The sequence below is a fragment of the Bombyx mori genome, chromosome 27 (assembly GCF_030269925.1).
Source record: "Bombyx mori chromosome 27, ASM3026992v2".
NCBI classification, from domain to species: domain Eukaryota; kingdom Metazoa; phylum Arthropoda; class Insecta; order Lepidoptera; family Bombycidae; genus Bombyx; species Bombyx mori.
Window position 1 is genome coordinate 6,767,204 of NC_085133.1, and position 15,744 is coordinate 6,782,947.

General features: G+C 40.5%; 1 protein-coding gene across 39 annotated transcripts in view; it reads left to right on the plus strand.

Moving 5' to 3' along the window:
• LOC105842996 (twitchin) overlaps positions 1 to 10,330 on the plus strand; it is a 150,228-nt gene extending 139,898 nt beyond the window's left edge. For all 39 annotated transcript variants that reach the window (XM_062676528.1, XM_062676547.1, XM_062676513.1 and 36 more), the window contains 11 exons: positions 8 to 132; positions 1,688 to 1,883; positions 2,151 to 2,320; positions 3,053 to 3,171; positions 3,926 to 4,067; positions 4,776 to 4,942; positions 5,556 to 5,694; positions 6,181 to 6,298; positions 6,820 to 6,956; positions 8,457 to 8,626; positions 9,570 to 10,330. In XM_062676528.1, coding sequence (XP_062532512.1) covers positions 8 to 132; positions 1,688 to 1,883; positions 2,151 to 2,320; positions 3,053 to 3,171; positions 3,926 to 4,067; positions 4,776 to 4,942; positions 5,556 to 5,694; positions 6,181 to 6,298; positions 6,820 to 6,956; positions 8,457 to 8,626; positions 9,570 to 9,776 — 1,690 coding nt within the window. In that variant the 3' untranslated portion in view covers positions 9,777 to 10,330. The remainder of the gene's footprint in view (positions 1 to 7; positions 133 to 1,687; positions 1,884 to 2,150; positions 2,321 to 3,052; positions 3,172 to 3,925; positions 4,068 to 4,775; positions 4,943 to 5,555; positions 5,695 to 6,180; positions 6,299 to 6,819; positions 6,957 to 8,456; positions 8,627 to 9,569) is intronic.
• The last annotated feature ends 5,414 nt before the right edge of the window (positions 10,331 to 15,744 follow it).

The window sequence follows — 15,744 nt, forward strand, 5'->3', positions numbered from 1 at the left end:
TCAACAGATACGCCGGCGACGATTATTACTTCATCATAAACCGCGTCAAGCTGGAGGATCGCGGCGAGTACATCATCAGGGCGGAGAACCACTACGGCTTCAGGGAGGAAGTGGTATTCCTGAATGTGCAACGTGAGTACCTCAGTGACGTACCGACACATCGAATTCTTCTGTTTATATATGACCATTGACCATATCGTCAACTATTGATTCTCTCTCTTCACATATTGACACGGGTTAGGGTAATCCCATCCCGATTGCCAAGACACTCGTCATGTCAACGCACACCTTCGCTGTAGAGTTCGTGTATATACAGACGATCGATTTTTCTCAATGATCATTTTTACGACGTACCATTTAGCCTCTATTAAGAACTCTTCCAGAAATAGATGTTTTTTCTGATTGTCTCACTACTTACAGGAAAAATCTGTCGCGGATCATCTCCCAATTAAATTAATCTTAAGCAATGAATGAAATGTATTCAAATCTTAGCTGTATTTTTTTTTTTTGATGTTAATGCACTGTCGATTGCACCTATAATATAGGTGACATCTGCCATGAACTTTTGTCAATTTGTCAATGTTTTGTATTGATGATTACTTTGTTGGTGCGACTTAATAAATAAATAAATAAATAAAACACCACTGCTAATTTTGAAAAGATTTTGCATCATTAATGTTTATACTTCGAGTGACTATAAAAAAACGATGCTTGCCTATATCTTATCTTATACCTTTACACGAGCAATTCTGGTAATATAATTTGAATATCGGAAACGGCTCCAACGATTTTCATAAAATTTAATATACAGGGGATTTCGGGGGCGATATATCGATCTAGCTACGATTTATCTTCAGAAAATGTTGTTTTATTCGTGTTTTCAGTAATCAACTTTATCGAGACTCTTCCCGACATCTATTGGCTAATAATAATACTATTTTTCTTAATTGAGAGCAACTAACTGCTTTAAAGACACAACAAGATGGCGTTATAAAAAAAATACCGAGCAAAGCTCGGTCATCATCTAGTATTGCAAATTATATCTCATTAAGTCCTCTAGAATGAACTAAATATCTGGTCCGAGATCGATCGACGAGTCGGTCGTTCAAAGTGAACGTTGACACGACGTCAGTACGAACGAATGAGATAATTAAATGTAGAGACAGTGATTGTGTCGGTCGTCATTCGGTCATCGGTCAGGAACTAGGTCGAGAATGCAAATCTATTTTCAGTGGACCATTTGAAAGTTCAGTTCGATCTCTATTAATATCGGTGTTGGTTCACTGCTCATGTCATTGTGTGCAGTGATAAAAGATTTTTTGTAGAATCTGTGAGCCTTATTTATAAAGAAAACTTTGGTTTGGAAGACAACTGAAGAATTAGTCAGTCCTGTTAGTTGATAAATTTTTTTTCTTTGTTTTTTTTATTTTTTTATTCTTATTTAATAAATTTGTGTGTGTATATTAGGACCGAAATTCACAATGTTTTTTTGTCGATAACCTAACGTATTCAATCTGTAATTATTTCTGGTAATTCTTGAATTATGAATAATTCCATTATGATAAATGACAACTCAAGTTTTTCATTCATTCTATTTATGAAGTTTCATATCCATTTTTTTTCTGAATATAAAACTTATATATAAATGAATAAGCAGTGTAACAATGTTGTATGTTTGTGCATCCAGCCGTGCCCAAAGTCCAGCGCACGCACGTGTCGGAGGCCCCGCGGCGCCGCGAGCCGCTGCCCTACACGTTCTGGCAGGAGACCAGCGAGACGGCGCCCGCCTTCACCTTCCAGCTGCGGCCGCGCGTCATGCAGGCGCGCGACACCTGCAAGCTGCTGTGCTGCCTCAGCGGCAAGCCCACGCCCACCGTCAAGTGGTACGTCGCCCGCACTCTACCTCTCTCTCACTCACACTCTCAGTCTCTCACACTCACACCCCCCCTCTCTCACTCACACCCCCCCTCTCTCACACCCCCCCTCTCTCACTCACAATCTCCTACTCTCACTCACTCTCCCTCTCTCACACACACTCTCCCTTTCTCACTCACTCTCCCTCTCACTCACACTCTCCCTCTTTCACTCACACTGTCCCTCTCTCACTCACACACTGCAAGACAACAACGCTAACGATCGTTTGACATCAGGTACAAGGACAAACGCGAGCTGTCGAAGTACGACTACGCGATGGCGCACTCGGACGGCGTCGTGACCATGGAGATCATAGACTGTCGGCCCGAGGACAGCGGCAAGTACACGTGCGTCGCCACCAACGTGCACGGCACCGACGAGACCTCGTGCGTCGTTATCGTTGAAGGTACGGCTTCTAGCTTCACTATCTTAACTAGACGCCCACTAAATGGTTAACGAAGATCACGGGCATTACGTAGATAATGCCTTTGCCCGTAGAAGTTGCAATAGAAATACAGCCATCCTACCCTTCAGGGGAGAACAAAGCAACGATCCTCAGGAGTACTACAAAGTAGTGTCTAGCAGGATTTAGGAATTATTCGAGAACAAAGTAATTGTAATTAGTGAGGGTAGAAGTATTTTTTTAATTTAGGAAGGACTTACCTTCCTAAATTAAAAAAATTAAAAATATATACGACAGAAATACTTCTACCCTCCTATGAAGGAATTCCAAGTAGCCCCAAACAGAGCAGGTCAAACTTCTGCCCGTTGTGGAGTTTGGTCTCAACTGGCAGACCATTGTGCATTCTCTGGTGTAAATGATCCAAAACCAGCATAACAGACTATGAGTCCTGTAGAAGTTTCGTTTAGTCATCAATCTTCAACAGTAGTCAACCGCATTGCTATTTGTGCAAAATGCAACTTAAAATTAGTTTGAAGTTAAAAGGTAAAAAAAATGTAAGCTATATTATAGAGAGGGTGGAACCGATACTTTCTAATTCTAAAATAATTGATTAAACAGTTTCATTCGCAATCCTTACATGTACTATGTGACTATAATAGAAAACTATTAAAATCCTAACAAATACCTGTACAATTAACCGTGCCCGACCCCACTAACTTGGAGCGCGTGACGCAGGCGAGGTGACGTCACCCGAACAACAGCGGATGGTGCACAACTTCTTACACTCGGGCGACCGGAGGTACATCGAGAAGCCGCTGAAGCCCGCCCCGCCGCCCATCATCACCAAGACGAAGGTAGCCACACATTTATTGTTTATGATTGAAGGATTACTGGTGGCGCGGAGGCCTTTCCAGTTTCACCAGGACAGGTGGGCGAGTAAAGGCTCAGCCAGGAGGAGTGGAATTTGCTAACAGCAGCCCGAGCGCCTCCGAAGGAGACATAACTGGCGAAGATCCGGCGAGAAGATGCATGGTTTAGGTTGCACGTCAAACTCTTTGTCGAGTTCGACGAATACGGTTACCGGGGTCCCTAAGCCTGCTCCTAGTGTTAGAGCTGAAGGCGTCTAATACAAAGGTTATTGGATCTGATGGATTCGTAAGGACGTGATAGCCCGACATCAGACCTTTTATATTCATAGCTATGTGGTGATTCGACTACTGGACTGTGTATGAAGTTATATGCGATTAGCTGTGTAAATACTATTCTAAAGCCAATAACCGTATTGAAATGTTCTTATATGGTGCATTGAAAAACAAAATTCAACCTTATGTCTTTAATTTTTCGATTCACATTTAAATATACCAGTGCCGGTAAAAATATATTAATTTTATTTCCGAATAGCTAATAAGTCACACTGTATTACTGAAACAGACCTTGTAATCAATTAGTAACTATATAATAAATATTCCGATTAAATTTTGCACAGCATATGCAGCTATGCTTTTCACATAGCCATTTTTAATCAAATTTCTTACCGTCGTCAATATACATTATGTTCAAGTGTAATTATATTCTTTTTGTTTCATTTAAAATGTTTGATATTTTCAGGTGACGATAGACCCTCCATCGAAGACGGGTCCTCGTCCGAAGTACTCCCCACAGAGCTCCGTGGACGCGAAGAAGAAATACGGATCCAGACTCGACTCGGACGCGTCGTCGCGGTCCAGAAGCGCCACCAAGGAATTGATAAGTACGTGCTCACAATGTGTGCTTGAACTTTTAAAGTCTAATTAAATATATATGTAAAATTTTCATACTAAAAAACTTGTATGTAGAAATTCATCGATATGATATTCATTCATTCAAAAAATTTGATTTGTCTGGTGTTTAAGTATAATTAAAAAAATAGAATAAATAGCTGTACCACCACCCTGAAACAATTCTGCCGTGAAACAGCGTGCGTGGGTGGTAGCATTTATGTTGTAGAGGTTTACCACTTAACACCAGGTGGATCGTGAACTCGTCCATCCGTCTAAGCAATAAAAAAAGCTGCAACAGATGTATGATAAATGTGCTGGCTGAAGTTAGCTTATCATGCATGAGGTGAGTTTGCAATGTATCGAGCCATTGCAGAGTAAGACAGTCGCACACAACTCGTCATCCAATACAATTGCATTATATATTGTATAAGAATTTCGTAAATCTATGCTCGGCAAGTATCTAATTATACAAAATATAATTACCAAAATACCAAATAAAGAAAATAACCTAAAACAAGTTTAATGAATTCGTTTCCAAATTATTCTTGTCCATCTGATGGTTGCCTGGAAGAGATTTTACCTATAAGATCGCCAATAGTAGTTTTTTTTGTAATTAATACAATAAAGAATACTTTTTTTCTATCTCTCTCTCTCTCTCTCTGTAACGGATGTACAATGACGTTGCGTTGCGTGTGCAGTGCCGGCGGCGGACTCGTCGATGTGCGCGCCGACGTTCGCCCGCAGCCTGCCCGCCACGCTGTGCGCGCGCGACGCGGCGCCGCTGCTGCTGTCGTGCGCCGTGCGCGGCGACCCCGAGCCCGCCGTGCGCTGGTACAAGGACGCGAGCCCGCTGCACTCCTCAGAGGTTACTATTTTTTACTTTTTTTTTCTAATCTAAGCCGATAGCCTTGAAAGGCTATTTCAGCGTAACCTTAACTAGTAGGTGAGCTCACGGGGCTCAAACCGGAGTGTTGCTAACACTGGCCCTAGCAAGAGCTTCGCAGAATCTACCACCAGACTAAATCGCGACCCACTGAGAAGATCCGGCGAGAAACTCAGTGGGCTGTGTCTGAGGGTTAATTTACTCGTCGAGCCCTTCGTCACAAGCGACGGGTTCGGCGCGGACGGTGACCGGTGCTAGTGGTACCTAAAAACACCGTTAATGAATCGGGAGGATCTGTAATGACGTGTCAGAACTGTACTTAATTTTTGATATTTGGACACTAAACTGTTATAGTCGGTCAAACAAGTGAGGATATAAGTACTTGTGTTTAATACGTATAAGCTCTCATTTATCGATTAAAAAGACGGTATTTTAATAACACAATACGAATGTATTGTAATCTGTTTTTATTTTTCTTCATATATCTATATTTAATCCTTAACGCAGTCCCTCTCATCTTTACTACATATAGATTACCGTTACAATCCAATTGGACCATGATTTAAACTAGCTAAATAAATGTTTCCGTTCTAAGGTCGTGGACTTGAAATACAAGAACGGCGTAGCGTCGTTGGCCATCAACGAGGTGTTCCCTGAGGATGAAGGGGTGTACTCCCTGAAGGCCACCAACAGCCAGGGAGAGGTGGAGACCAAATGTATAGTTACAGTTAAACGTAAGTACTTTTGTATCAAATTTATAGTTACATACCCGCATTATGATCAAAATAATTAACATATAAACAGTAAACAAACTTAACTCTGTTAAAAAAAATTAATTTGTTTTTATTTGATAGCAAAATTACATTTCATTGTTTAAAACACGTTTAAATTAGCTATTAATTTCCACCTTTTTGTCTTGTTGATAATGGTCCTGGGATATTAGAGCGATCAAAACGAATTTGTCGAATTGTTGTATTGTCATCGGTACTTGGTACGTTTGGAAACTTTCATGTTAATTACACATCTTGTAGTCTATAAAAATTACGCTCAAATATTTCGTTACATAACTAATAAGCGCGTCTTAAAAAATATATTTTTTGAATCATGAAACAAAACATTTTATTGTCTGACGTTACTAACGTGATTATTCGTAACGTTCACTACGATATCTAATGCTGGCTTAGTATGAAACTAATTATGGTTTTGTGTTGTATGGACAGCAATGGACACGAGCGCCGGCAGCGCGGCACTGAAGGCCGGAGACAAGCCGCCGAGGATAGTGGACCACGCCGTCTCGCAGGTCGTCAACGACGGCGACCCGGTCACGCTGTCCTGCAGGTACGAATCTTACACGAATAATATATATCTAATATAATAATACATATATACTTGTTTTTGTGGGTCGTAGACCTAATTAATACTATCTTTACGATTTAATTTCGCGTTTTTTACCATCAGTACATTATTTTTGACATTTCCAATAGAGTACAATTTTATAATGAACTTTAATGGACTTATAATAGAGTGCATATTTGAACATTTTACGGGCGGTAGGACCTCTTATAAGTCCGCACGGGTAGGTACCACCACCCTCCCTATTTCTGCTATAAAGCAGTAATGCGTTTCGGCTTGAGGGGTGGGACGGTCGTTGAAACTATACTAAGACCTTAGAACTTATATCTTAAGGTGGGTGGCGCATTTACGTTGTAGATGTCTATAGGCTCCAGTAACCACCTGATATCAGGTGGGTTGTGAGCTCGTCCACCCGTATATTATTATTTTAGCAGTTAAAGTAATTGTATATCAATTAGTACGGAATTTCATCAATAGATGTCGCTAAATTAAAAAATATTGAACAGGATCGTGGGAGCCGAACGCTTCGATGTCGTCTGGCTGCACAACAACAAGGAGATCAAACCGTCCAAAGACTTCCAGTACTCGAGCGAGGCGAACATACACAAGCTGCACATCGCCGAAATATTCCCAGAGGATGCCGGTGCGTTTGTTATAAGAAATCATCATTTGCATCATCTCATCTATACTTAATCTATATATTAATACGTGAAGCAAAAACTCTGTATCCCTTTTTACGAAAATTGCACGGACGGAGGAGTATGAAATTTTCCACACTTATAGAGAATATAGAGAAGAAGTGTACAATGCTAATATTTTTATAAAATAATGCATAAAAGATACATTAAATCCATAAAGAAAACATTACACACACTACATACCATGTATTTGACGCACACACGCATGCATACTATTTATTGTCAAACTTTTGTTCTTGACGTCTGTTGTCAAATTGAGATTAAATATTGTTTGTCTTTGTTAATATTTTTATAGTGTGTAGTCTTGGCGAAATTTGTAATTATAGGAGTACAAAATACAATCATAATAGTGTACAAACTTACAATTCCAATTAATTATAGTCGAATTTTGACTACTGCGGGACCTCTAGTACTTATTAATATTACTAGTCGTACTCGCCATTTAAAATTAACATTATTATTAGGGAGTCCAACACTCATATAAATATTAGCCTATCCATTAAGTGCATGTATTTTCTACATGGATACCAAGTTTCAAGTCAATCGGATGCACGGTTCAGTAGTTATAACGGAACATCCGTAAAAACCACCGTAGATTTATATATTAGTATCGATAAAACTGAAGAGTTTGTTTTTTTGAACGCGCTAATCTCAGAAACTACTGGTCCGATTTGAAAATTTATTTCAGTGTTAGATAACCCATTTATTATTATACATAATTTATTTATTATACATATTATCGGCCACAAAGCCATAAAGGTCGTTATAATATATGAGTCGTCTATTATCAAAGGTGGCAATCTGTGCATTTGAACAAAAAGATGTTATTGATATGTCAATACAGATTGATTTGAATATAATCGTCTCCTTCAAAGAATACGGTTCAAAACCTGCATTAAATAAAGGCTAATACTTAACCTGTTATTTATCTAAGATGTCGTTCAGAAGAGTTTTGTGACTGCCAATGGAATACAAAGTCAATAATTCGTTTTTCTGATTTACCAATAATTGTCCAAAAGTCACATTGCCGGCTTTGATAATAGTCGACTCATATAACCCTTTTATCCGAGTTTTATCCGAGCTTAGTTCTCTTTAATGTCACTAGATGACGCTTATATACATGTGGTATTTTAAATTCGGGATGGGCCAGTGAAACGATCGATCACTTCACAAAAACTCGACGCTTTATTTCGTCTTAAGTAACAACGTCTTTCGTCTTCCGGGTGACAATGCGTCTCAGCGTCGTCGCGTCCGGAAACTACTCCCTGTTCCTTATGCAATAAAACTAGATGCTCCGCACTCATTCGCCTCCTTTCTAACCCCTTAACACGACATCTCCTATCTCTCTCACTCAGTCATGTTCCATATCTGTCATTCCTCCATATCACTCCGTTCCGTTCCTACAAACATTTATTTATGTCATTAATGATTGATATGTAATATAGGTACATACACGTGCGAGGCGTTCAACGACGCCGGCGAGTCGTTCTCGTCGTGCTCGGTGGTGGTGCGCGTGCCGGGCGAGGCGCCCCCCGCCCCGCACTACGTGGCCTTCCCCGCCTCGCTCACCGTCAACGCAACCGAGCCCGCCGTCTTCACCGCAGAGCTGGACAAGGTCAGCACCGGCGAACTTAACCCTCTCTTGTTATTGCTTAGTACAGCCCACCTGGTGTTAAGTGGTTATTGGAGCCCATAGACATGTACAACGTAAATGCGCCACCCACCTTGAAATATAAGTTCTAAGGTCTCAAATATAGCTACAATGGCTGCCCCGCTCTTCAAACCGAAACGCATTACTGTTTCACGGCAGAAATAGCCAAAGTGATTGTACCTACCCGCACGGACTCACAAAAGTAATTACGCAAATTAAAATTTTGCAGATTTGATTTTTTTATTACACGATGTTATTCCTTCACCGTGGAAGTCAATCGTGAACATTTGTTGAGTACGTATTTCATTAGAAAAATTGGTACTATCAAGCGGGATTCGAACACCGGTGCATCGCTAGATACGAATGCACCGGACGTCTTATCTTTTAGGCCGCGACGACTTTAAAATTCAGCTCACAGTTCAACTTATTTGAAGTGGTTACCTCCGCCCATAAATATTACAACGTTAATGTCAATTTTACTGATGGTAGTAGGACGTCTTGTGAACTCTCTTGGGTACGTACCAACTTATGATTTTACCGTGAAGCAGTAATACGTTTTGGTTTGAGGCTTGGGACAAGTATTATACTACAAAACTGAGTTTTGGAATTCACTTGTGAGCAAAGACCTCATCATCCCTCCCATCAGTCATGGTTTATACTACCTGGAGCCACTACGTTCATCCACAGCGCGTTTTACCATCCGGATTTGGAATGAGCTCTCCTACGCGGTTTCCCAAGCGCTATGACATGTCCTTTTTCAAACGAGGCTTGTGGAAAGTACTTAACGGTAGACAGCGAATTGGCTCTAATGGTGACCATTCACCATCATGTGGCCCCTATGCTCGTCTGCCTATAAACTAGATTGGCTGTTTTTGTATGAATATGCTGACTCGAATTCCGTCTCCAGCCACCGCTCCAGCTCCAGTGGCTGAAGGACGGCAAGCCGGTGGACGAGAGCTCGCCCCGGTACCGGTTCAGCATGGAGGGCGAGGCGCGGTACCGCCTCGAGCTGGTGGGCGCCGCCCAGGGGGACGCCGGCCAGTACCAGGCCCGGGCCGTCGGCTCCAAGGGAGACGCGCTCGCATCCTTCTATCTCAACGTCACCGACCACTAGCCCATGACATTGACAACCACATTGACATTGACAGAAGCGAAACGACGCGACAAGCGAACACAGGCGACACCTAGTGAGCGCCCGTGTCGAAACACCCCCCTATATAATAACTGGAAACGAATAATACGTACGCTAAATAAACGATTTTATACAATTCGGAGTAAAAGTGTGTAAAGGTTTTTTATTTAATTTAAAAAAAAAACATATTTATTTTAATGTTTAAGCGATCGTCCCTAGCGACGCGGGGGCGATTTATTTATTTTGTTTTATATACGTCCTCCTCTAACAGAAGCTTCTCATTAAAAGCTTGAATAATTAAAGCTGCCACGTACGGATCGCGGTCGGCCCGTTCCGGTTGTCCCGGCACATCCTCACCGCCACCTGATGGTGTACCGGGATCGCCGCGACGAGCGACTCATCGAACTAAACTAAATATATATATATAAATAAATAATTTTTTTTTTAATAAATTTTAACTGTTAATATTTTAATTGTACATAATTTATATCATGTGACCGCGCGTTATTTATAAATAAATATGTATTACTTAATAATGGCCGTGTTTTATTTTGGAGAACTGCCGCGGCAATGAACAGTTTTTTTTAAGGGATTATATGACCTGGTAACTTAGACCTTTAAGTCATGTCTTATTTTAATTTATATCCATATTTTTATGAAAAATGATATTATGGAGTGAAATGAAATGAAGATGATTAATTTGAGACATTAATCAACTGGGTTGAAATTAAATGAGATGATTCGGGATGAAATAATAATATAATCTCAGTAAAATGGTGGTCATTTACTAAGATTTTTTCAGTGGACTTTTTGGAGGATCCCGAGAAGTTACGTCGAGCGGCTTTGTTTCATTTTCCCACATTTGTGCACTTTCACAGATATTAAACAGTTAATAAACCACCATTATTACAAATTTAAACCCAAAGAAATACTAAATAGACAAAATAAAACAAATCACACAACTTCACTCCTCGCGTTCCCGCTAAAAAGTCCGCAATGAACAGTGAATTCATTTTAATATAAAAATACCCTCTGTTTTATCCCTGTAATCGTGTGTTTCAATGAAACAAAACCATTTTTAAATAGGTGATTTTGAATTGTCCTAAATTTGGTTTAATATTCACATACATATTCGTAAACGCGTCGCCATGGTTTTTTTGTTTTATTGCTTAGATGGGTGGACGAGCTCACAGCCCACCTGGTGTTAAGTGGTTACTGGGGCCCATAGACATTTACAACGCAAATACGCCACCCACCCTGAGATATAAGTTCTAAGGTCTCAGTATAGTTATGGGACATGAGGTCCTGTGATATTACTGATTTTGTGAGTCCGCATGGGCACTACCGCACTGTATATTTCTGCCGTGAAGCAGTAATGAGTTTCGGTTTGAAGGGCAGATATTGTACTGTAAAATCCGAAACCTTAGAAATGTTCTCGAGATGGGTGGCAGCGTTTACGTTGTAGATGTCTATGGGCTCCGGTAACCACATAACACCAAGTGGGCCGTGAACTCATCCACCAATCTCAGCAATAAATAAGTCTCCCTTTTATAACCCCTCTTCGTTCATTGAGGTCTGAAAGAAATTGAAGATTAAATGAATATCGCTCGAGAAACTTTCTTCTTCAAGTCTAATTTGACGCATCTGTGTAGTTTGTAGTACCAAAGTATTGAGATATTTAAACGTGCCTCTCGATCGAATCATACACTGCCATTTCTGAAACTTTGAGACGAAACATGAGACATTCCAACGAGATTTGAGAACATACAAGCCGATGCCTCCAATGAACACTACTCTAACTCAAAATTTTTAAATTATCGTTTTTCACGCAAATCGCTTCACTATGTTAAAAGTATTACAATTAATCATTATTGATGGGGTTCGAAGCAAGAGTAAATCAGCTAGTTACACAAAAAAACCATAAATATATCTGCAATAATAAAGATTTTATAAACTTTTTTCGTTTAAACGCTCCTCCTGTAAATCTACGAATTTGGAGTTAGCGTAGTGTTCATTGGAGGCATCGAAGCATGTTGAGGCCAACGGAACAATGTCATGTTTCCAATAGCCCAAAACACGATTGAAAGTGAATTCCAAATTCGTAACTCATCCTTCATAGAATTGAATATCGAGTTCAATAGAGTATTAACGCTTTTAATTACCAGAATTATAATTAAGCTTCATTTAGTGAGAATCCAACACACCTCGGTACAGTAATTGCTTATCTAAATGTAAAAAGTAGAAAGACAAAAAACAAAAAAAACAAAATTAAAGAAAAGAACACGAATCAAACAACAGTGGACGTGACTTAGCACAGAGCGTATTCAAAATGTATTTTTAAAATATGAAATCCTCGTAGGAACGAGTTGTAGTTGCGCGAGGTTGATTACAATTGTCGCCTCGACGACCCGTCGGTCGGGCGTCCTCGGGGTGGCGCCGCGTGTCTGGTTGTAGTGTTGACCGCGGGAACCCCCCTACTCTGAACGGGTTCTGACCCCGGACGGAGATCGGACGTCGGGTGTAAGAGTGCAGGGGAGTCGTTTAGTGGGTGGGCCCTAAAATCCTTGGGCCCGCGATCTGCTCTCAACACCTGCAGATCGTTGAGTCTCACATACCCCGCGCGCCCCCTAGGCGCGGGGACCTCGTAGGAGGTTCGGCCCCCGGCCCGAAAAAAAAAAAAAAAAAAAAAAAGGTTGATTACAATTGACGGTTTGTCGTACGACATGTCACGACAATCGGTATGTTCGGCTATACTCACAGCTTTAAGCCCACTTGGGAATTAGTGGGAGGAATAGATTAAAAATCTATCAGATAATACAACTATAGCATTAGAATAGTTTCATTACGTATTTAACAACGTTAAAAACAGTGATTTCTTAATTAGAAATAGAACATTATCAGCTGGTTAATATCATTTGCAGTTGCAGCTATTATACAGCAAGACCTTAATCTGGTTGACAATCTCTAGTTGCATATTTACAAATTCCAAACAACAACTGCCGAACGAAAACGCTTACCCCGTGAAAGAAGTTCCATTTATCACTCACTAAACGTTATTTTCAGTGACTCATTTATTGGGAATATGTAGGTTTCTGCATTTTGACATACAGTTTTTCTGCACGGATCCATCAAATCCAATGACAGTTTTAACCCAATAACACATTAGACGCTTTCAGCTCTAACACTAGGAGCAGGCTTAGAGACTCCGGTAACCGTACTCGTCGAAGTCAGCAAAGAGGTTGACGTGCAACTTAACCCATGCATCAGCCGGCTGAGTTTCTCACCGGATCTTCTCAGCGGGTCACGATTCAGAACCGGTCGTAGATTCATTCGCGAAGCAGCTGCTCTTGAATGGTTAGGTCTCATTTGGAGGCGCTCGGGCAGCTGTTAGCAATCTCACCTCTCCTGGCTCGTCCACATGTCCTGGTGAAACTGGAAAGGCCTCCAGTAATCTCTCAATCATTTTCTATTGGTTAAACAGGTGGACGAGGTCAGAGCCCACTTATTACTAATTGGTTACCAGAGCCCATAGACATCAACAAAGTAAATGCCGCCACTAACATCAAAACATGAGTTCTGTCTCAGTTTTCCAGTACAACGGCCGCTCCACTCTTTTAAGGGCAACTATTCCTATAAAAAAAAAACTGTCCGATACGATAACTCCGTACGGCGATCGTACGATATCACGGAAAGTATAAAAATGGTTACATTATTTAGTTTTATTTTCGAATCAGATCGTCGAAGCGTCGACTGAAGTGACGCGGCGGATTGTGTTCCACCCTTTATTATGTAAAGCGGACATGTGGAGATGAACCTTTATTTCTTTTTTGTAATGTTTCCACCACGATTTTGAATGATTATCATAGATTAATAGGTTCCTTTCAGTTTTTTGACGTTTTTTTTTTCTCTCTAACGTTCCTCTGTTGATCGATTGTGTTTTAGAATCATCTTTCACATGTTTTAAATCACCGAACTCAATATTCTATTACATGTTATTGTTCATAGAAAATAGATTGATTAAGGAAATAGGCTTATGTTCAGGTGTAGGCGGCATTGCCGAATAATGTCTGTATGAATATATCTTGGAGTCAGAGCGGGGCTTCCACATTCCTGCTGCAAGTCGCAACTGAATCTTCAATGTGGGCAGCAGCAATCACGTTTACGAGCCGCAGAAACTGCTTGACGCCAAACAAGTCGTCTGTCGAATAAGCAAAAGTAATTAAATTTAAGCAGATTTATATACTGCATTGCACCTTTGTCTCCTTGTCCCAAGACTAAAGGAAGACTCATGGTAAGGTGATCAGAGAATGCAAGACAAGCTGGTGTTCCGGGATACCCCGCTGGGTTAGAAACAGCCTGCCAGCTCACAATGCGATACACCGCCGACCGAGTTACTCTTCCACAATATTTTTGGCGACGACAGCGAGGCGAACCGCAGCCGCAGACGCGTCATCCCATCGTCCTGGAGCCAGCGCGCCAGAATGACGGCAAATCACGCTTCAACATAACTTAACCAAATTGGCCAAACGTCACCACTTTGTGACATTAACTCCTCATCTCCATTGCATTATATAAGAACAATATCTCCATACAACACGAAACAAAAAAGCCGCATCGCGGCGAAAATAAACGGTAAAATTATTATTTGAATAATTTAAAGTACTTTCAAGATTATGCTTCATATTATCAAAGCCACAAGCTCTAACCGTATTCGTGTTTAAGTAAATATAATAATTTATTGAATACGGACTGCAGTTACTGTTGTCTGTTTAATATTTATTTATTTACATAATGAAATGTATGTAAGTATGAATAAAGACCAAGCCACGGACGTCCTAGTTTAAATCTAGATGTGTGATATGTTCTCAATTGAATTATTACGTGATAATTGAATTTTGTCTGCGACACGTAATATGGTATTTTCGTTTCGACATTTATATCATTTCAATTTTTTTTTATTGCTTAGATGGGTGGACGAGCTCACAGCCCACCTGGTCTTAAGTGGTTACTGGAGCCCATAGACATCTACAACGTAAATGCGCCACCCACCTTGAGATATAAGTTCTAAGGGTCTCAGTATAGTTACAACGGCTGCCCCACCCTTCAAACCGAAACGCATTACTGCTTCACGGCAGAAATAGGCAGGGTGGTGGTACCTACCCGCGCGGACTCACAAGAGGTCCTACCACCAGGAATTACGCAAATTATAATTTTGCGGGTTTGATTTTTATTACACGATGTTATTCCTTCACCGTGGAAGTCAATCATGAACATTTGTTGAGTACGTATTTCATTAGAAAAATTCAGTTCAATGTCAATTATTTTAATAAAAGCAATCATTAACACATCCAAGATAAATATTAAACGAAAATTAATACAAAACAAGAAATATTTATTAACATAAAACGTAATCTGAAAAAAGAACAATAGCATTGAGATAATCTAAAACCGTAGTGCTTGGTAAAATCGAATTCAACACTTTTGTTCTTTTTATATAAGAAATAAGATATAAAGTAAATAACAGTAGTACTTTGAGTAAGTTTTGAAGAGCTCGTGGCTTAAAGATATCGAGCAATACGACTTTGCCGGTGTTCGAATCCCGCAGGCGGGTACCAATTTTTTTAATGAAACACACGTACTTAACAAATGTTCAAGATTGACTTCCACGGTGAAGGAATAACATCGTGTAATAAAAATCAAATCCGCAACAATTATACTTTGCGTCATTACTGGTGGTAGGACCTCTTGTGAGTACCACCACCCTGGCAATTTCTGCCGTGAAGCAGTAATGCGTTTCGGTTTGAAGAGCGGGGCAGCCGTTGTACTATGAAATGAAATATCTCAATTTTTATGGCGGCATTTACGTTATAGACGTCTATAAGCTCCAGTGGCCACTTAGCACCAGGTGGGCCGTGAGCTCGTTCGCCCAGCTATAGCCAAGAGTACGAGA